Genomic DNA, 22,380 nt, shown 5'->3' on the forward strand with positions numbered 1-22,380 from the left:
CCCACAGCAGTTTTTCTGTGGTCATGTTGCTTTTTCCACTCTGCTTCTTGGTGTAGTTACTTGTAAACTTGACATTTTTCATCATCATAAATTTGTGGAGGGCAGAGTTTGTTTCTTACTTATGTATTCCATGCTGAGTTAAGCACAGTATTGGCACTTAGGAAGTAGTTGAATTACATTTGAGAGTAGAAACCAATAGTGTTTCCAGGGAAAATGCAGAGGATCACTAGTAACTAAAGCTTGATTATCTAGGGGAAAGGAGGCTTTATTTTGCCTGCCTGCCTTGTTGTAGAGATTATGGAATGGGCCAGCCTCCACAGCATTACTGTGAAGGATTAATTTCACAGAGTTCTTACCCTGACTGGAAAGACAAAGAGGAAATATAAGGACTAAATAGTCCATGAAAAGGGTTGAATGAAATACTAAAAATGGGAATGCAGAAAAGAGAAGCACTGAAAGTCTAAGATTATGGCTTAATATGTGCTCTAAATCTGAAAATGTGGTTTTTGTAAGTTGGTATAACTTTCTGTTCTAACCTGTAGTTCCCCTCATTGGAGCTTCATATTTATCTAGATGCAAACAGGAAAAGGATATCCTCTGGGGGTTTATTTGGGGAAGGCCAAGTCATCAGAAAATCACCTCAGACTGTCTGCCTCACCAAATTATCTTTACACAGAGACACATTCTTACTGTAGGAAGGGAAAACACAGGGAGTTTAATACTTGTCGTCTTAGCACTTTCACCAGTATACATTTTTTTCTGGATTTATAATCTTTCTGAGGGTCTGCTCTATTCCAAGTGCTAGGATAAAGCCGTTGAAAGGCCAGGGCTCCAGTCTTCTATGTAGCCTACCTTGATGGATTGGCATATCTTTTGACCTACTTTTTTGTAACAACTTTTGATAGTATCATACGAGTCTCTGTGGCTCTGTTAAAGTTTCTTTTTGGCTTTTTTTCTCTCTTTGCTTCAGTGTGTGTAGTTTTTACTGCCCTTCTCCAAGTGTTCTCTTTTTACAGTTTACATTTCTTTATTGAGATTTCCTGTTTTCCCCTAGCTATGTTTGTATTTTCTTTTAAATCCTTGAACTTACTTATAATAAATGTCAAAAGTTCCTATCACTTAATTCCATCATGTCTATCATTCCTGGGTCTCTTTATATTGATTGATTTTTCTTCTGGTTATGGATTACATTTCCCTGCTTCTCCTATCCAGTAAGTTTTTACTGTATGCTGGAAATGGTGGATAATACATTTTTTAGATTCTTAGCTGGTTATTAGAGAATTAAACTTTTCTGCTCAGGGACTGCATCCTCCGGAGTATCATGCAGTGGCTTCCAGTCCTGGTGGTCATCATATCTACCTTTCCCTTAAAGACCTGGCTTGCCTTGTTTAGTCAAGGAATTAGACACTATGACTAAATACTCTTAACATTTTAAGTTTAGTATGTTCTCTGAATTAATTTTATTCATCCTTTTTCTTTTTATCCTGCTTTGAAAAAAGTACAAGTAAAAGAAAATTGTAAGGATAGATTATATTTTTTCCTTTGTAGATGGCTTTACCAAGTCCCTGAAAGAGTTCTTTTAGTAGGCTTCTCTCAGTCCCTACCTATGACTTTTATGCTCCCTAAAGTGCTAGCTTCTTAAATGTCTTCACTTCTAATGCAGATGACAATGAGCCTTCCCTACTGTTGTCCACATAACTGAATTACATCTTACCTTTTTATGTTGTGAGCCATTCATCTTTTTTTTTAATTGAGGTCATAATAGTTTACAACATTGCAAAATTTCAGTTGTTATTTGTCCCTCACCATTGAAGTGCTTCCCTTCACTCTTTGTGCTCAGCCCCCAGCTACCTTCCCCCTGGTAACCACTGAACTGTTCTCTTTATCCATCTGTTTATCTTCCACATATGAGTGAAATCATACGGTGTTTGTCGTTCTCTGTCCAGCTTATTTCACTTAACATAATACCCTCTAAGTCCATCCATTGTTGTGAATGGGATGATTTTGTCTTTTTTATGGCTGAGTAGTATTCCATTGTATATATGTACTACATCTTCTTTATCCAGTCATCAGTTGATGGGCACTTGGATTGCTTCCACGTCTTGGCTATTGTGAATAATGCTGCAGTGAACATAGGGTGCATAAGTCTCTTTGAATTGTTGATTTCAAGTTCTTTGGGTAAATACCCAGTAGTGGGATAGCTGGGTCATATGGTATTTCTATTTTTATTATTTTGAGAAATTTCCATAGTGGCTGCACCAGTTTGCATTCCCACCAGCAGTGTATGAGGGTTCCCTTTTCTCCACAACATCTCCAACATTTTTTTGTCTTGGTGATTATAGCCATTCTAACAGGTGTAAGGTGATCTCTTAGTGTGGTTTTGATTTGCATTTCCCTGGATGATTAGTGATGTTGAACATCTTTTCATCTGCCTATTGGCCATCTGTATACCTTCTTTGGAGAAGTGTCTGTTCATATCCTAGGCCCATTTTTTGATTGGGTTGTTTGTTTTCTGTTGTTCAGTTGCGTGAGTTCTTTATATATTGTAGAGATTAACCCCTTGCTGGATATATGATTTGCAAATATTTTCTCCCAATTGGTGGGTTAGCTTTTTGTTTTGATCCTCATTTCCTTTGCCTTGTGGAAGCTCTTTAGTCTTATGAAGTCCCACTTTTTTACTTTTTATTTCCCTTGTCTGAGGAGACATGGAATTCAAAAAGATCATTTTAAGACAGATGTCAAAGAGTATACTACCTATATTTTCTTCCAGAAGTTTTATGGTTTCAGGTCTTACTTTCAGGTCTTTGATCCATTTTGAGTTTATTTTTGTGTATGGCGAAAGGTAATGGTCTACTTTCATTGTTTTGCACGTGGCCGTCCAGTTTTCCCAACACCATTTATTGAAGAGACTTTGTTTTCTCTGTTGTGTGTTCTTAACACCTTTGTTGAACGTTAGCTGTCTGTAGATGTGTGATTTTATTTCTGGGCTTTCAGTTCTGTTTCATTGATCTGTGTGCCTGTTTTTATACCAGTACCATGCTGTTTTGATGACTATAGCTTGGTAGGATATTTTGAAGTCAGGGATTGTCATGACTCCAACTTTGTTCTTTTTTTTCAAGGTTTGCTCTAGCTATTTGAGGTCTTTTGTTGCCCCATATGAATTTTAGGATTCTTTGTTCTGTTTCCATGAAGAATGTCATTGGGATTCTGATTGGGATTGTATTGAATCTGTATATTGCTTTGGGTAGTATGGACATTTTGACTATGTTTATTCTTCTGATTCATGTGCATGGAATATCTTTCCATTTGTTTATGTCATCATCAGTTTCTTTTAGTAATGTCTAAAGTTTTCATTGTATAGGTCTTTCACATTCTTGGTTAAATTTATTCCTGGATATTCATTCTTTTTGTTGCAATTGTAAATGAGATTGTACTGTTGAGTTCTCTTTCTGTTAGTTCATTATTAGAATATAGAAATACCACTGATTTTTGTAAGTTTATTTTGTACTCTGCAACTTTACTGTAGTTGTTGACTATTTCCTACAGTTTTCTGATGGATTCTTTAGGGTTTTTGTATATAAATCATGTCATCTACAAACAGCTAGACTTTCACTTCTTCATTGCCTATTTGGATTCCTTTTATTCTCTTTTTCTTGCCTCATTCTCTGGCCAAAACCTCTAGTACAATGTTGAATAAGAGTGTTGAGAGTGAGCACCCTTGTCTTGTTCCTGTTCTCAGAAGAATGGCGCTCGGTTTTTCCTCATTGAGTCTGATGTTGACTGTGGGTTTGTCATATATGGCCTTTATTATATTGAGGTGCTTTCCTTCTATCCCCATTTTATTAAGAGTTTTTGTCATAAATGGCTGTGCGATCTTGTCAGATGCTTTCTCTGTATCTATTGAGATGACCATGTGGTTTTTATTCCTCATTTTGTTAATGTGGTGTATCACATTGATTGATTTGTGGATGTTGAACCATCCCTGTGTCCCTGGTATAAATCCCACTTGATCATGGTGTATGATCCTTTTGATGTATTGCTGTATTGGGGTTGCCAATATTTTGTTGAGGATTTTTGCATCTATGTTCATCAGCATTATTGGCCTATAGTTTTCCTTTTTTGTGTTGTCCTTGTCAGGCTTTGATATCAGGGTGATGTTGGCCTCCTAGAATGTGTTAGGAAGCGTTCCATCTTCCCTAACTTGTTGGAATAGTTTAAGAAAGATAGGTATTAAATATTCTTTGAATATTTGGTAGAATTCTCCAAGGAAGCTGTCTGGTCCTGGGCTTGTATATTTTGGGAGGTTTTTGATTACTGTTTCAATCTCCTTACTTGTGCTTGGTCTATTCAGATTATCTGTTTCTTTTTGATTCAGCTTTGGGAGGTTGTAAGAGTCTAAGAATTTATCCATTTCTTCTAGATTGTCCATTTTGTTGGCATATAACTTTTCATAGTATTCTCTTATAATCTTCTGTATTTCTGTGGTATCTGTTGTAATTTCTCCTGTTTCATTTCTAATTTGTTTTAATTGAGCTTTTTCTCTCTCTCTCTTTCTTTTTTTTTTTTTTGGTAGTCTGGATAGGGGTTGTCAATTTTGTTTATCTTCTCAGAGAACCAGCTGTTAGTTTCATTGATCCTTTCTATTGTCTTTTTTGTTTTAATTTCATTTATTTCTGCTCTGATTTTTATTTACCTCCTTCTGCTTACTTTGAGCTTTGTTCTTTTTCTAATTCTGTTAAGTGTAGTTTGATATTCCTTATTTGGGATTTTTCTTGTTTGTGAACATGAGCCTGTATTGCAATGAATTTCCGTCTTAGTACCACTTTGACTACATCCTATATGAGTTGGTATGGTGTGTTTTCATTTTCATTTGTCTCCAGATATTTTTTTATTTCACCTTTAATTTCTTCAGTGATCCATTGGTTGTTCAGTGGCATGTTGTTTAGTCTCCACATCTTTGTCCCTTTCTCAGCTTTTTTCTTGTAGTTAATTTCTAGCTTCGTAGCATTTGGTCAAGAAAGATGCTTGTTATTATTTCAATCTTCTTAAATTTATTGAGGCTTCCCTTGTTTCCCAACATATGGTCTGTCCATGAGAATGTTCTGTGTGTACTTGAGAAGAATGTGTAATTCTGCTGGTTTTGGGTGGAGTGTTCGATATATATCTATTAAGTCCATCTAGTCTAGTTTTTCATTTAATTCCACTGTTCTTTGGTGGCTTTCTGTCTGAGTTATCTACCCATGTGACTGGAGAGTTGAAGTCCCCTACTATTATTGTGTTGTTGTTAATGTCTCCTTTTAGGTTTGTTAATAGTTGCTTTATGTACTCTGGTGCTCATATGTTGAGTGCGTAGATATCTATAAGTGTTATTTCTTCTTGGTGACAGGTCCTTTTGATCGTTATATATTGCCCCTCTTTGTCTCTCTTTACTTGTTTTATCTTGAAGTATACTTTGTCTAATGTAAGTATTGTGACACCTGCTTTCTTTTGTTTGCCATTAGCTTGGAGAATCGTCTTCCATCCTTTTACTCTGAGGCTCTGATTGTTGTTGGAGCCAAGATGTGTTTCCTGGAAGCAGCATATTGTTAGGTCTTGTTTTTTAATCCGTCTCGCCACTCTGTGTCTTTTTATTGCAGAATTCAATACATTTACATTTAGAGTGATTATTGATATATGAGGACCTAATGCTGCCGTTTTATTGCTTGTTTTCCAGTTCTCCTGCATTTCCTTTGTTTCTCATCCTTTGTATTTCAGGCTGCCAGTTCAAGTAGTTAGTTTTCTCTGCTGGTTTTCTTAGTTTTTTCCTTACTTATTATTTTTGTCTCTCTTCTACTTATTTGTTTAGTGGTTACCATGTGGTTGTATGAAAAATCTTGAAGATGAGATAGTCCATTTTCTGATAATCTCTTATTTTCTTAGACTAAGTCAATTCAATCCCTTTCTTCTTCCCCTCCTAAGTTGTTTTTGTCACATCTTATTCCTTCTTGTGAGTTTGTGGTTAAAATGACAAGATTATATTTGGGTTTGGTATTTTCTTTCCCTTCATTTTAATGTTATACTTGAGTGTCTCCTAACCTGTTTTGATGGATAGCTACAGCTTTCTGATTTTTGTCTACCTATTTATCTCCTTATTAGGACTTTGTAACCACTTTCGTCTTTTTTTTCATGTATGCAGGCCTGCCTGAGAATTTCTTGTGGGGGTCTTGTGGCAATGAACTCCCTTAGCTTTTGTTTATCTGAGAAAGTTTTAATTTCTTCATCATAGCTGAAAGATATTTTCACTGGATAGAGTATACTTGGTCGAGAGTTTTTGTCTTTCAAAGATTTCAATATATCATTCCACTCTCCTAGCCTGTAAGATTTCTGCTGTGAAATCCGCTGAAAGCCTGATAGAGGTTCCTTTGTAAGTTATTTTCTTCTGCCTTGCTGCCCTCAGTATTTTTTCTTTGTCATTGACTTTTGCCAGTTCATTACTATATGCCTTGCAAGTAGGTCTTTTTACACTGATAGTAGTTAGGAGATCTGTTGGACTCTTCCCTTGCACTTCCAGCTCCTTCCCAGGTTTGGGAAGTTCTCTGCTGTTATTTCTTTGAACAAGCTTTCTGCTCCATTTTCTTTCTCTTCTCCCTCTTGAATATCTATAGTCCTCATGTTGCATTTCCTAAAAGATTTGGATTTTTTCCAGAGAATTTCTTCATTCTCACCTCCTCCATCTGAAGCATTTCAATATTTCTGTCCTCAATATTGTTGATTTTTCCTCCCTAATAGCAGCTCTGTTGTTCAGGGAATCCCTATTTGTCCTTATCCATTGTGTTTTTCATCTCCAATATTTGATTAGTTCTTCTTTACAGTTTCCATCTCTTATGAAGTAGGTCCTGAATTCATTGAGCTGTCTATCTGCACTTTCTTGTAACTCGTTGAGTTTTTTTATAATGGCTGTTTTGACATCTCCATCATTTAGATTATACATTTCTGTGCCTTCAGGATTGCCTTCTGGGTACTTGTCATTTTCCTTCTGGTCTGGAGATTTAATGCTTTTTTTCTTGCTGCTAAGTGACATGGCTTTGTGTTTCCACACTGTGGTAGTATTTGATCATGACTTCCACCTGCCACCACTGGGTGGGGGTCAAGAGCTGTGTATTCTGAGCCCACCATGATTGGTGGTAGAGCTCCCAGGTGCTGAACTGGGGTGGGGGGGAACGGGTGCTTTCTTTCTCCTGAGCGATCTCGGGGGCTTCTCTCTCTGCCCTGGCTGTCTACTCTCTGGGGTGTTAACTTGATGAAGACACCTCCACATTAGCTAGTCACCTCTGTGTGGGGTTTTCCTCTAGGCTGTAAGGGACCTAAGAGAACAATGTTGTTCCCCGTGGAGGGCTACCGCACCCTCCCACCTTTCCTCTCAGAGCCATGTGCTCTGCCTGGGTTGCTGCCCTTCAGTCAGGAAGAGAACCTTTCTCCCACTTCATTCCACTTCCTCAGGTGGTGGTCCAGCACCTCCACCTTCTAACATGGCTACGTGGGTCTCTCAGATGTCTTTTATGTTGTGTGGATGTCCTCTGTTGGAATATGAGTGTTATTTTGATTGTATCTTAGAGTAGAGAGTTTACAGGGAGAGCTCACTTGGTCATGATGCTGATATCACTCCTCCCATTCATCTTTTTATCACACATAATCTAAAAGGTGAGAATAAGACTAGATTGAAATAGTCTGGGTCAGGGGATAAAAACCTGAGATTGAGATGATGACAGGGTGGTTTAAGAACCCAAATTTATAAGGTAGATTGTCCTTAAAAATTGATAAAATGGAAAAACGCTGTTCTGGAGGTGAGCTTCTGTATTATGAAAAATTAAGTTAACTTGTGTAGAAATACTGCTTTAGTGTTTTTTACACTTGTTTCTTGGATTAAAATCAGTGTATGTAAAGAAATTAGGTTTTTGGAAAAGTCACTTTAGCATGTACACATATTTAAATTAAAACTGCTTGCTTTTGAAAAGAGATTTTAAGCTGCTAACCAGTTTGTGGTTCCAAAGATATATTCAGAAATGTACTCCACTTAACCCCTAAAGTTCTGTAGCCACAAAACTCAGGAGAGCATACTAGTCATGAGATAGGATTGCCCCATGTGATCCTTAAGAGCCACCTTGTCTAATCTTAAAGATCTCAAATTGGGTATTTAAAATCTGGTTTGTTAACTAGCTGTTAGTTTAAAGCGCTTATTTATTATTATGAAGTTTCTGTATGTTCAAGTCACATTTTTCTGTAACTGCTTCAATATTCATGCTTTTTTATGTATAATATGAGTTAAATGGGTATAATATTTAGAAATATTTCCTAATAATCCACTTTTAGGACAGTTTTATTTCCTGAAAGATATCATTATTTTCTGTGAATGGCATTTGAGTTTACAGTTTTTTAAAAATCTACTAGTTCCTTTGCAAGTATTTGAGACTAATATGTTTCCAAAGTTGAGGTGGTAAGCATAAGTTTATTTTAAAGCTTGGTTAGAGTAATCTCAGCTGTTCTTTGCACACTGTTAGATTCAACAGTAAGGTATTAGGAAGTGATGAGTATTTGTTCCGTCCTTAATTGGCCTATTTTAGTACTTTTCAGTACTATTTGCTTGTTTTGTACTTCTGTTTTTGATTTACATTATTGCCTACCCTACTGATCTCTAAACTTCTGTCTTGAAAGAAATCACTTGTTTACAAGATCTGGCATAGACTAGTAGGTCCTCACAAAATGGTTGTTGATAAACTTTCTCTTTCCTGAACTTCATGTTTTAGGAAATGTGCTCTTTTTTTTTTTTTCTTTTTTGCTGAGGAAGATTTGTCCTGAGCTAACATCTATGCCAATCCTCCTCCAGTTTTTTGTATGTGTGACACCTCCACACTGTGGCTGATGAGGGAAGTAGGTCTGTACTTGGGATCCGAATCTGCAAACCCAGGCCACTGAAGCAGAGTGCACAGAACCTTAACCACTCAGCCACAGGGTTGGATGCAGAAATGTTGTGCTTTTGAGAAATAGAAGTGTTGGAAAACAGGTGTTAATACATTTAGTGATGTTTGAATCTCATCATTTTATACTTACTGGCTCGGATTTATTACCTAGATCTCACATGTGGAATGATAAGCCTGTATTTTGGGCAGAGAGAAACCTTTTATAAATAAATATCATGTGGTTTTTGATACAGAATACAGCATTGCCTAATTCTTTATGATATTTGGGAAGGAGGGATAGTTTTGATTAATTCAGACTGTGACATAATTTTTATAACATGAAATGTAAGTGATCAAGATTTCTTTCTATAGGCTACAGAAAGTGAGGTAGGAGATGTAGATTTAACACGTCTTCCAGAAGGACCTGTTGATTCTGAAGACGAAGAAGAGGAAGATGAAGAGATTGATCGAACAGATCCTCTGCAGGGGCGAGATCTTGTTCGAGAATGCCTTGAAAAAGAACCTGCAGACAAAACTGATGATGACATTGGTAAGAAATACATCTGTTCACAATAAGAATTTTATAGTTTTAATTTATATATAGTTCCTAATCTTGCATAACAGATTGCCCCAAAACTTAGTAACTTAAAACAATGGACATTTATTTTCTCATAGTTTTTGTGGGTCTGGAATTCAGGAGTGGCCTAGCTGAGTGATTGTGGCTCAGTGTCTCTCATGAGGTTATAATCAGAATGTTGGCAAGGGTTATAATCATCTGAAGTTTTGCTGGGCTGAGCTAGAGGATTACCTCCAAGGTGACTACTCACGTGGCTTTTGGCATGACCTCAGTTCATTGCCAGGTGGGCCTCTCCAGAGGTTGCTGAAATGTCCTCCTAGCATGGCTATTGTCTTCCCCTAAAGCAGGTAATCCTAAAGAGAGTAAGGCAGATGCCACAATGTCTTTTAATATCTGGCCTTAGAAATGACATCATCACTTCTTCCAAATTCTGTTTGTCACACGGAGCAACCCCAGTACAATATGGGCAGGTACTGCACGAGGACGTGAATATCAAGAGGCAGGGATCATTTAGGGCCATCTTTGAGGCTGACTGCCCCTATTTGTGAGCTTGTTTGGAGGTTCTAGCAGGGATGCACAGCCACTGGTATACTCTTGACTGAACGGTCGTCCTCAGTATACAGCCTCAAGAGTGACACACATAGAGTGATGAGAGAGCAAGGGGACGCCCACCTCGCCAGCCAGATCAGCTAACTCAACCCTGGCGATCAATGGAGTGACAGATGTTGCAGCCAGATCACCCTCACATCCTGGCCGCCCCAATTTATAAAACAAAAGCTTTGATTGCATTGAAGTGATTTCCCCCTTCATGTCCATAAGACTTTTAAAACACTACATCAGTGTCCAATGTTTATGAATTAGCTTTTTAAAAAAATTTCAAACTTTATCAAAAATCATACTTTTACTTCTCTACCTTGAAGAAATATGTGTGTGTGTGTATATATATATATATAAATTTGGTTAAAACTTTATGAATTTTCCTTCATGTAGTTACTTAGAAAGGTTGAATGATACTAAAGATCTAATGTTATCTTTAAGGACAAAGATTGCTTAGTGTCATTATATATTGTTATGATTCAATTAAGAATTTGTCCTAGATTTCTCTTTTATAGTAGTCATATTGCTGTCATTCAAATCAGAAGATGCTGCTATTACTACTGATAATAATCTCTGTGAGTAAAGATCAATAAATTTGACCATTCCTTGCCATTTTAAGGACATATAGTTAAGTAAGCTGTGATTTAGACTCATGTTGTGAATGTTATCGGGACAGGAACTGAAAGTACATTTTTAATGATAAAAAGTTATATACTATGCTATTTTCACAGAGCTTTTTTAAAAACTTAAATATAATTAACTCCCAATTACCTGTGGGTAGATAGCACCTTATAGTTATTTCTATTTCAGCCTTTAGCTGACTGCTTATATGTTTCTCTTTTATATTTATCTTTATTACTTATGTATCTATACCAGGGAATGACCTAAGGCAGACACTCATAAACGTCTCTTGGTTAAATTAAAGAGTTAGCCTGTAGTTGCTTCGACAAATCTTGAACCTAGAATTCACTAGAATTTGTTACCCCTAATTTAATTTCTTATTGACATTTATTAATAACATTTTTTTTAAACTCTAGCCCAATGAGAACTACATGAAAGGCTTTTTCACTAATCTGTTATATCAAAGGATATCACTAAACTTAACCACCATGGAGTTGGCATCTTGGGCTAGGAAAATTAGATAAACTTTCCAGCCTCAGCTGAATCTGTCTGGTTTCCTGGTTCTCTCTGGAGCTTGTGATTTTGGTATCTTCCAGTATGCCTGTATTTTTGTGTGTGTCTGAATATATCTATTAACCAAAACTGATTTTTTTAACCGACAGTAATCTTGTATGTTGGTTTATCTACTTTAGCAGCATAAATTCATAAGTTTATTAGAAAATTGGGTTATGAAGAATTCTGGATTTTATTGTATCTTTAACGGGTAGTTCTTGATGGCCTCTATACTAGAATTTCTGTTTTTTTATAGAACAATTACTGGAGTTTATGCACCAGCTCCCTGCTTTTGCAAACATGACCATGTCTGTGAGGAGAGAACTCTGCTCAGTGATGATTTTTGAAGTGGTAGAGCAGGCTGGAGCTATTATTCTTGAAGATGGGCAAGAGGTAAGTTAGCAAATATATGTTACATGTTATTTAATACAGGAGCTAATCTTTAGAATGATTTCCATAAACTTGTGTAAATCCCGACTTTGGAAATTTATACAGTTTTTTTTTAAAATGAATGCTGAGTTTGGGGTAGTTTACATTTCTGAAGAGATAAGTTTTTATTTTTGTTTTTGCTTTACTTTGTCTTAATTTTGATTTCTTAGCAGCGGACCTTGCACAGAATAGATGTTCAATAAATAACATTCGTTGAAGCAAATTTGTTTTTACTTCTCAAATTGTTATAAGACTTTTTAAAAACTTCTGTATTCCATTTGTATATTTATATCATTATTGTTTCAAGTGTTTATCAAGTATTTATTCTTCTATCCCTTTTCTATATTATATGTTAAAAAAAAAAGAATGAGAGAAATTTATTGGTACATATGCCTCCTAGTGGACTGCTGTCAGTTGAGGCATTTATGTTCAGAATGCCCAGATGACAACTTGTGGATGAATGGAGGGAGGATGCAGTGGAATTGAAAGGTATTACTGCTGTTAGAAAGTACTTCACTATTTTTCTTATCAAACTGATGAAAATTAATGCTGAGGTGTCAGTCAATGAACATTGTCATATACTGCCAGTAGAAATATAAACAGTATTTCTAGAAAGTCCTTTAGAAATTTTTAACATAAGCCTCAAAGTATTTAACAATCTCTAACATTATTATTCCACTTCTGAGTGTCTTTCCTCAGGTCATAATATAAAACTCAGTTATACCAAAAAATATTCACTGTAGCATATTTATAATAGTAGAAATTAGAAATGACCAAAATATGATTCAATAATAAACAGTGGTGAACTAAATTATTAGACAGCCACAGAATATAATATTATGTAGATATTCAAGTTATTTTAAAATTTGATGGAAATTCTTTGAGGGCAAGGGCCTTGTCTCTGTCTTTGTTTACATGTTTTCTCCGCATATCCTAGAAAATGTCTGGCACAGAGGATATGCTCATAAAGAGAGTTGGGTGAGCAATGAATTTAGTATTAAAATTTTTTAAAGGCAGGATAGTCTAAATATTTCAACAATATAAAATAATGTAAACATAGGAGAGAAACTAAACTTAACAACAACTATGTGAACAGTGGGATTTTGAATAACTTTTCTTTTCTACAGATTCTTGTATTCTCTTAATTTTCCACAGTTCTGTCGGCAAAAATCTGTAGTGTGCTTACTTTGTGCCAGGTACTGTTCTAGACACAGGGAGTATGGTGGTAGAAAAACCAGATGCAGTCCCTGTCCTCAAGTAATTTATGTAACCACAGATTCCACAACAAATGTATTTTACATTTGAACTAATCAAAAAAAAGCACACTTTTGAAAAAATATTTCTTGTTGCCACTGATTCTCCTTCAGAAATGATAATCCAGATTTCCTTTAAATCACATTAAAACTGTTCAAAGTTTAAACTAATAGCTGGGACACTAAAGAAGAAGAAGTGATCTTTCATTGGTACACAGTAGGCCTTTTGAATATATCTTCTTAGAGCATTAAATGCTTTCATATAAATGAAGGCAGTGTTTTCTTAACATTAGGAGAAACTTTGAATATTTTGTCAGATATGCCTTAAAATTCAGGCTTTTAGTAAGTAGTCTTTCTGAATTAATCACTAGCTACTTTTTCTCTTCTTTTGAGCGTTTGCTATGTCCAGTCACTATTCTAAGCACTTAGTATGTATAAACTCATTTAATTAACACAAAAGTCTTATGAGATAGGTACTGTTGTTACGCCCATTTTAGCATTAGAGAAACTCAGGCCCAGAGAGGTTAATAACTTGCCCAGAGTCACTCAGCTAGTCAGTGGCAGGGTGTGGATTCAAATTCCAAGAGTATTTGGTCAATTATGAAAGTTCCTGATTTCATTTGGTGACTAAAAGAAGAAAGAGTAAAATAAGCTTTAGTGGTTTGCATAGACAGGCATAGGGTGTTCCTAACAGAGTATTTAGTAATACAATCAGATCTTCCTTTTTCTTTTTTAAATTATACAAGTTCTATATATAGCTTGATTATTTTTTAAAGTTAGCATATAACTGTCTTTTTAAAAAGATTCTTAAAATCTGTCTTTTTCTCTATAGCTTGACTCATGGTATGTTATTTTAAACGGCACCGTGGAAATCATTCATCCAGATGGAAAAGTTGAAAATCTCTTTATGGGAAATAGTTTTGGAATTACTCCCACTCTGGATAAGCAGTACATGCATGGAGTTGTTAGGACTAAAGTGGATGATTGTCAGGTAAGTTTCTCTCTTTGGTTGTGTATTCTTGATTGTTGATTTAAAATGGCTAAGCCTGTTTTTCCTTCCTCAAAATAAAATAGCTTGATTTAAATTGAGAGTTTCAAAAGATCACAATTAATAAAGGTAACTAGATTTTATATCTGACTTAAATATTTGTGAAATTGAACAAATTATAGATTTTTAAAAGAGACTATACCAAATAAATGTTGGTTTTGGTTTATTAAATTTCTATCTGATATTAGCCAGTTCAGTCTTTTTTTTTTTTAATAAAGGAAAGAAATAGGAACTTCTCAGTTGTGTGTTTCTAACTTACTCCTGCTTCATGTTTTCTTTTCATAGTGTCAGTTTTGAGAGAAGTAGATGTTCACTTCTCCTTTTAGAGCAGATTCAAAGAGATTTAACTTCTTTAGTCTCTTTGTGCGGGAATTATTTATTTCATCTTGCTTTTTCTTAAGGGTTAAAGGGATAAAATAAAAAAGAACTGATGCCACTTGATTTCTTACCTTTGTGCTCTGCCTTGGTGCGTAGTGATATATTTATGTACTATAGGTTTATTAATTGTCCCCATGTTGTTCTCGGACAGTTTGTCTGCATAGCCCAGCAGGATTATTGGAGAATTTTAAATCATGTGGAAAAGAATACCCATAAAGTTGAAGAAGAGGGAGAAATTGTTATGGTTCATGAGCACCGTGAACTTGATCGGAGTGGAACCAGGAAAGGACACATCGTAATCAAGGTGGGTGATTTTACTTATTGTTCTAGTCACTGATAGAATAAAGCTTTCATCTTGTTTAAAAGGCTTCGAACCACTTTTTGAGTAGTGCAAAATAATTCACTAACTTTAGAAGCTAATTTAAATAAATGTGTTGGTTCTTTTACCTTTTTCTAAGTTGGTTTTTATACATTTTAATGATGAAGGGTGATATTACCATTTAGTATCAGTATGGATATTATTTTAGAATATACTGCTCAAAGTTTGCCTTCTCAAATTTATTTTGTGATCCATTGATAATGGGAGTTAATTTCATCAAAGACAGCAATATTTAGACACAAAACAGAAAATGAAAGGACCAACTGTAAAGGTATAAGGAATTCTAAGTGAAGATGCAGAGTGCTTTACAGAATCTCTGGCACTGAAAGAGGCATTAACTTGTCTGGAGTTAACTTCTCTGGGGATGATGTGACAGGGCTTTGTTAGGGGTAAGTCAAAAGCCTTAGCACATTGTAGGGTCTGAGTATTAATCCCCATACTGTTTTCCCTTCTCTAACTCCTTTCTCCTCTACCCCTAAGCCCCCTTGCCTCCCCAAACCCCCCGACCCCCCTGTTTCTTTAAAGAACTCCAGATGGAAAATAGAGTTATTACAGTTGAAAGAGAGGAAATAAATACATGACCATTTCTCTTTTCAAGCTAGTCTTGGTTGCAAAATAAGTAAATGTGTTATTATTCATTAAAAATGCAGCAGCTTATTTAATAATAAAAGGGACTGATGTGAGATTTGTTCTTCCTCAGGAGTCAAGCTGTTCTTCACTGCTGTCTTTCTTTTTCTAAACTGATAAACGTAAGCCTTGTACATACAAAAGATGAACATGTGGGTGGACTGCCATAGGCTGTCTTTTTATGGGGCCTCATGATTTTCAATACTTCATTTTTAAATAATTTCAAACTTACAGAAAAGTTGCAAAAACAGTATAAAGAGCTCCCTGACTCAGATTCCCCAGCTGTTAACATTTCACTGATTTTTCTCCATTATCATCAGTCTTTTTCTGAACCACTTGAGAGCAGTCTGCAAATCTGATGTCCATCACTTTTAAATATTCCATTGTTTCCTAAAAACAAGAACATTCTCCTACATAAATACCATAGAACCCTTCAAGTTAGGAAATGAACACTGATAAAGTAAAACCATTCCACCCACAGACCCTATTTAGATTTTCACCAACTATCCCATCAATGGCACTTTTTCCTTTCTGCTCCAGGATCTCATCTGGGAACACAGTTGTGTTTAGTTGTCATGTCACTTCAGTCTACTCCAGGAATAGTCTTTTCCTGTTCATATTCTTAGCAGTTTTAAAGAATACAGACATTATATTCTGTATTATAACCCTCAGCCTGGATCTCTCCATTGTTTCCCCGTGACCAGGCTCAAGTCATGGTTTTTGGCAGGAATTCCACGGAAATGATGTTGTGCTCTTCTCAGTGCATCATGTCAGGGAATACAAAATGTCAACCTGTCCCAGCACTGGTGAAGTTAACCCTAATTCCTGGTCATTTGGTGTCTGTTTGCCAAGCTTCCTCACTGTAAAGTCAGAATTTTACCCTTTATGATTGATAAGCATTTGGAGGAGAAATGGTCTGGGATAGTGTCACTATGTCCTGCAAAGCTCTGTGTACCTTTACTTCCATTGACTACTCCTGCCTGAAATGGTGATTTTCTATTTCCATTATTTCGTCTACATTTATTGGTATTCTACTGTAAGGATAAGCATTCTCGTTTCTTACATTAATTTCATTATATTGGTATGGGCTTTTGTGTTGTCTTCCCTTACCATCAGTGTCGTTCCTGTGATCAGATTGTCCCAGATTTGTCCAGTGGTACCCTCTGAAGGCTGACTCCTGTATCCTTTTGACATATCCCCATCATTTTTTGAGAACTTCCTTATTATCTGGCAAAACAAGATGTTCCAGGATTATCTTGTACTTTTCCTGCTTCGGCTTTGGAATCAGCCATTTCATCAGAAAGCCCTGGATCTTTCTAGTGGAGAATAGCATCTAAAAACCAAGATCTGGGCACTCACTCAGTTCATTGCTACTGAAGTGTCAGTGCTTCTGGAGTCTCTCATCAAACAGAGCTAGGAAATATATGTATTTACTATAAATTCATACACATCTATAACTTTCTATATCTATCCATCTGTCAATCTATAACAATCATAAGTTTGTACCAATACTCCTAGTTCCAGTACTGTATACCACAGAGTTTTTTTCTAGCCTTTTCCTTTCCATATTTGTAAATACTTTCTCCAATAGTGGTTCCTGTTATGCTCTGTATATTTCCTTATTTCCTCATCCTTACCAGTTTCTACCATGCCAGTGTAACCATGCCAGCCTTTTCCTTCACCTGCCACCTCTTTACGCTCTGTCTTACAGTATCTCACCTTATTGGATGCTAGTGAGCACCTTGGTGACATGCTTCTGCATGACTATGGGACTCACCTTTAAATAAAGTTTTGTGTCTATGGTCTAGTCTCCACAGTTTCCTGCCTCAGTGATTTAGCCAATCAGAATAATGGCCTTCTTTAACATGTTGATCCCTTCCACCACTGACTTAGCTATACATGATCTAAGAACTAGAATTAAGTGACCTGAAATCGTGGTTGGCCTGAGTGATAAACCCAGTTTGGTACTCTTAGACTTAGAATGCCTCGAAGAGTGAGAAAAGAATAGGAATGACCTGTGGTTGCATTGTCTGTTGAATAGGTTATCTGAAGAACCTTACTTCTGACCTTCTTCTAAAGAAATTATTTACATACCTTGTTAGCAGTGTCTACCTTTTTTAAAATAAATTCTTAGATAAAGACATTGTTAGTATTAATGTATGTTTACCATACAGTTACTATGACCAATGAAATTATTTGGATGCGTGCAACAAATGGAAATTTGAGGTTATGGACAACAGTTGGTTTTTATATTTGGCTTAACTTCTGGTTTATTTCTACATTTGTTCTGTGTACCCACTTTTGAAAAGGCTCCAAAGGTGATAAATTTTAACATTGATTCAGAAGCTTGAAGAGTAGATACTGTTTACATTCTTTTTTATGTAAGCAAGCAGTTGAAACTTGGATTAATGTAAAAACTATCTATAGAACTTCTGGTTCCTCTCAAGATGGTGAACTAGCATGGAGAAATTATAGAAGAGGAAACTTCTATTCTAGAAAGTAACAACAACAATAAAACTCTATCTTGAACTGGTATGTTGTTCCTATAGCCTGGGGCAGAAGAGAATTTGAGGATGATTAAATTTGGAGGAAATCTTGCTCTTTTTTTTAATAAAAACTTTTTATTTGAATAAAACTTTTTTTTTTTAACTCTCACCTCTTCCATCTGTTGCCTTGAGACAGTCATTACATCCCCCCCGTTGCAGGATAAGTGGCAGTCACAGTCCACACCAGGGGTAAATCAGTGAAGTTCAAAAGCCCTGCTTTGATGAAATGCCAGTGAAAACAGCAACGGAGTAAATGCTGTGGGTATTTTTATTCCTCTGCCTTTTCTCTCTCTAAATCTCTGGGTGCTGGTGGATTACAATCTATAGAGACTACCTTCTCCCAGTGCGGAGGATTTTCAAGGTGAAACTCTACTTTGTGGACGTATCTAATGGAGTGGCTACAAAGGGAGGTAATCAACAGGAGTTCTTTGGTTTCTGAGCTGTTTGTTTATTTTCTAATCCTTTCTGTCCTTGGATTTTTAGGCAACACCTGAGCGTCTCATCATGCATTTAATAGAAGAGCATTCCATTGTGGACCCAACTTATATAGAAGATTTCCTATTAACTTACAGGACATTTCTTGAAAGTCCGTTGGATGTTGGGGTCAAACTATTGGAATGGTTTAAAATTGACAGCTTAAGGGATAAGGTTGGTTTTATAAATATAAAGGGCATGAAAGTGATTTTAAACTTTGTTTATAAAACCTTTTATAGTTGGTAAATGTTTATTTTGATAACAAGATTTAATTCCCCTAAAAAATTAGTCAATGTAGACGTGTTTCTGCTTAGTTACTTTTATGACAAAATAATATGTTAAAAGTGGATATGAACCTTAGCAGGCAAAAACTGAAATAAGACTGTTGTGTAGCTGTAAATTCAGAAAACGTGATAGCTTCATGACAGTATTTTTGAACTTTATCAGAATATTTGGTTGTTTCTGAAGGAGATCAATAAAACATTTAAAAGCTGATTAATAGTTTAGAAAGAATATTTACCAAGTAAATTTTTTCCAAGAGAGCTTAAATTGTTAGTCCCAAAATACAAATATATTGATTTTTCTGAGTTATAGACTTTAATAATCATTTGAAAACAATTTATCTTTTTGACCTGAGTTTATCTCTGCTGTGACTTACTTAAATCTACCTTTGAATAATTTTTGCATTAAACATTGTTTGCTATTTTAAATAGATGATTTTACCTTATTTCATCAAGTGTTTGTACCTTTAATGGAAGGACTTGTAATACCTCAGCAAATAGGTAGGATTAGTTATTTTAAGAAAAATAAAAGAAGGGCCATAATTGCCTGGTGTGTCTTTCTGAGTTATATTTTAAAGGAAATAGATATAGCTGGACTGTCGAATTCTGTTGTTTAGGAATGAAAATTTCTAAAACTACAGGCTTGCTCCCACCCCTTTTAGAATTATATGTAGTCACTTCAGTAGCTGGGGAAATAAAGGCCTGCTAGAGAATGAACAAAAATATAATTTAGAGACAACTAGATATTCACATGCAAAAGAATGAAGTTGAACCCTTACACTATATACAAAATTAACTAAAAGTGGATCAGACACCTAAATTTAAGAACTAAAACTATAAAACTTTTAGAAGGAAATATGGGTAAAAAATCATAACCTTGGATTTGTCAGTGATTTCTTAGATATGCAAAGCACAAGCAACAAAGGAAAAAACTAGATAAATTGAACTTCATCAAAATTAAAACCTTTTCTACATCAAAGGATATTATCAAGAAAGATAGGACAACACATAGAATAGGAGAATATATTTGCAAATTGTGTGTCTGATAAGGGTCTACTATCCAGAATATACAAAGAACTTTTATAATTCAACAACAAAAGGCAGCACAATTTGAAAATGGACAAAGAACTTGAACAGACATTTCTCCAAAGAAGATACATAAGTGGTCAACAAACACATGAAAAAGATGTTCAAAACCACAATGAGGTTCTGCTTTACACCCACTAGGATGGCTTTAAAAAAGGAAAGGAGTTAACAAATGTTGCTATGGATGTGAATGTGGAGAAGATGGAATTGTTGGTGTGGAAAACGGTTTGGTGGTTCTTCAAAAAGTTAAATAGAGAACCGCATAACCCAGCAGTTTTTCTCCTAGGTATATTTATCCAAGAGAACTAAAAACAGATGTCCAAATAAAAGCTTGTATACAAGTGTTAATAGCAGCACCACTGACAATACCCAAAAGGTGGAAACAATCCAAATGTCCATCAGCTGATGAATGGATAAACAGAATGTGGTATAACCATAATGAAAATTTGTTCAGCCATAAAAGGGAATGAAACACTGACACATGCTGCAACATGGATGAACCTTGAAAACATTTTGCTAATTAAAAGAAGCCAGACACAAATGGTCACATATTATGTGAAATATCCAAAATAGGCAAATACACAAAGACAGAAAAGCAAATTTTAGGGTCTAAAGAGAGGGCAGAAGGAGAGGTGACTGCTTAATGGGAAGGGGTTTTCTTTTGGGGTGATGAACATATTCTGGAACTAAGTAGTAGTGGTGGTTGCACACCATTGTGAATGTGCTAAATGCCACTGAATTGTACACTTTAAAGTGGTTAAAATGGTGAATTTTGTCTGTATTCTACCACAATTTTGAAAATATATGACGTAAGTTACATTGTTAGTTAGGTACATTAGTCAATTAGACTTGCATTCATTAGTTTTTAAACTTTTCTTTTACTCTGTGGCACAAAGTAAACAAATCAGTTCACAACTTTGAAAATTCACAGTATTGACAAGAAGGAAGTTTCAGATTTGTTTTTGTTATAACTTTGGTTAAATACGTTCTTGGTTATAGAAACACTTTTTTTTTTTTAAGATCTTTTTCTTTTTCCTTTTTCTACCCAAACCCCCCTGGTACACAGTTGTATATTCTTAGTTGTGGGTCCTTCTAGTTGTGGCATGTGGGATGCCGCCTCAGCATGGCTCAACGAGCAGTGCTGTGTCCGCGCCCAGGATTCGAACCGACGAAACACTGGGCCTGCAGCAGAGCGCGCAAACTTAACCATTCGGCCATGGGCCCGGCGCCGGTTATAGAAACACTTTTGATATGATTGCCTGCCCTTGGAAGCTTGCATTTAAGATGCTCACTGAAATATACATCCCATATACTTCCTACCTCTTAGCATACAGGCTTGTGTTTTCTGAGGGCACAGTGTCTTGGCTCTGTCTATTACTAGTGTACCCAAGGAAGCAGACGCTCAAACTAAACCATGCCTCTCTGTTACGATGAACCTTTTGTGTGCAAGAAAGAGGGATCAAAGGAGTTAGCGATAAAGCTCAGTTCCCCCTCGGTTTTGAGTATGCTTTTGGAATCTACTTTTGCTGAAAGAGTGCCTGTCCTAACTATATGCTTGCTGCCTCTTCCATGTTTCCACAGGTAACACGGATTGTATTATTATGGGTAAATAATCATTTTAATGATTTTGAAGGTGATCCTGCTATGACTCGATTTCTGGAGGAATTTGAAAAAAATCTGGAAGATACAGTAAGGCTCAAAAGAATTTATCTTCTTCAGAGTTTAGGAATCCCACCCCCTTCCACCCACTACCTCCCCACCCCCCCACCCCCCACTCCTCCACTGCCATAACAGCAACTCAAAACAGCTTTCATCTTTTCTTGTGTCTTGAATGTCTGTTCTGAGAACTTCCAAATCTTTATTCTAGACGTCTGCTCATCGTCTGCCACTCCAGCGTACACAAAAATCATCCTTCTTCCTGATTCTTCTGTTTTAAGACTAATGATAATGTATCTCCCAGTCACCCAGACTTATAAACTCTGGTGTATATGTGGGCCCCCTCTCTCTTTTCCTTGAATTCCCTGGCCAAGATGTCCACTCATTTGCTAAAGTCCTTTGGGTCATTGATTTAGGCATACACATACACATATTTCCTCTGGTCTTTCTCTCTCAACCGTTTTTTTTTTCACTCCCCAGTTTAGGGCCTCATTTCATTATGCCTGATATGTTATAATAGCCTGCTAGTTTTTGTTAACAGTCTCTCTTCCTTCTAGTCCATTCTTTGTGGCCAAGAAATTGTTTTTAACCCACAAATAAGATGACTGTTATCTGTTCATCAATAAACCAAAATATTTCCTCCCAAAGTCATTCCTCACCTGTATATTCAGATTTCTCATCTACATTTTCAGCCATTTTTCTGTACACCCTAGATTATAGCCAACTACATTATTTTATATTCTTTGACACTTCTCTCAAGCTGGAATTCTCTTCTCCCAGTCTTGTTATTTGAAACTCTATGCAGCCTTCAAGGCCTGTCTTACATATCAGATCTACATTAGACTTTCTAAGTCTCCCTTCTGCATGTGATTTCACTTGTTCTAACTATATGACACTTAAGATAATCCCCTTAGGTTCTCTTAACTTTCACAGTAGCTAT

General features: G+C 36.0%; 1 protein-coding gene across 10 annotated transcripts in view; it reads left to right on the top strand.

The window, feature by feature from the left end:
- Positions 1–22,380, top strand: part of RAPGEF6 (Rap guanine nucleotide exchange factor 6) — a 204,212-nt gene that overhangs the window by 109,680 nt on the left and 72,152 nt on the right. For all 10 annotated transcript variants that reach the window (XM_070517465.1, XM_014827310.3, XM_044780408.2 and 7 more), the window contains 6 exons: positions 9,309–9,486; positions 11,540–11,676; positions 13,798–13,956; positions 14,543–14,695; positions 18,427–18,591; positions 21,366–21,473. In XM_070517465.1, the coding sequence (XP_070373566.1) occupies positions 9,309–9,486; positions 11,540–11,676; positions 13,798–13,956; positions 14,543–14,695; positions 18,427–18,591; positions 21,366–21,473 (900 nt within the window). The remainder of the gene's footprint in view (positions 1–9,308; positions 9,487–11,539; positions 11,677–13,797; positions 13,957–14,542; positions 14,696–18,426; positions 18,592–21,365; positions 21,474–22,380) is intronic.

Source organism: Equus asinus, chromosome 9 (assembly GCF_041296235.1).
Source record: "Equus asinus isolate D_3611 breed Donkey chromosome 9, EquAss-T2T_v2, whole genome shotgun sequence".
NCBI classification, from domain to species: domain Eukaryota; kingdom Metazoa; phylum Chordata; class Mammalia; order Perissodactyla; family Equidae; genus Equus; species Equus asinus.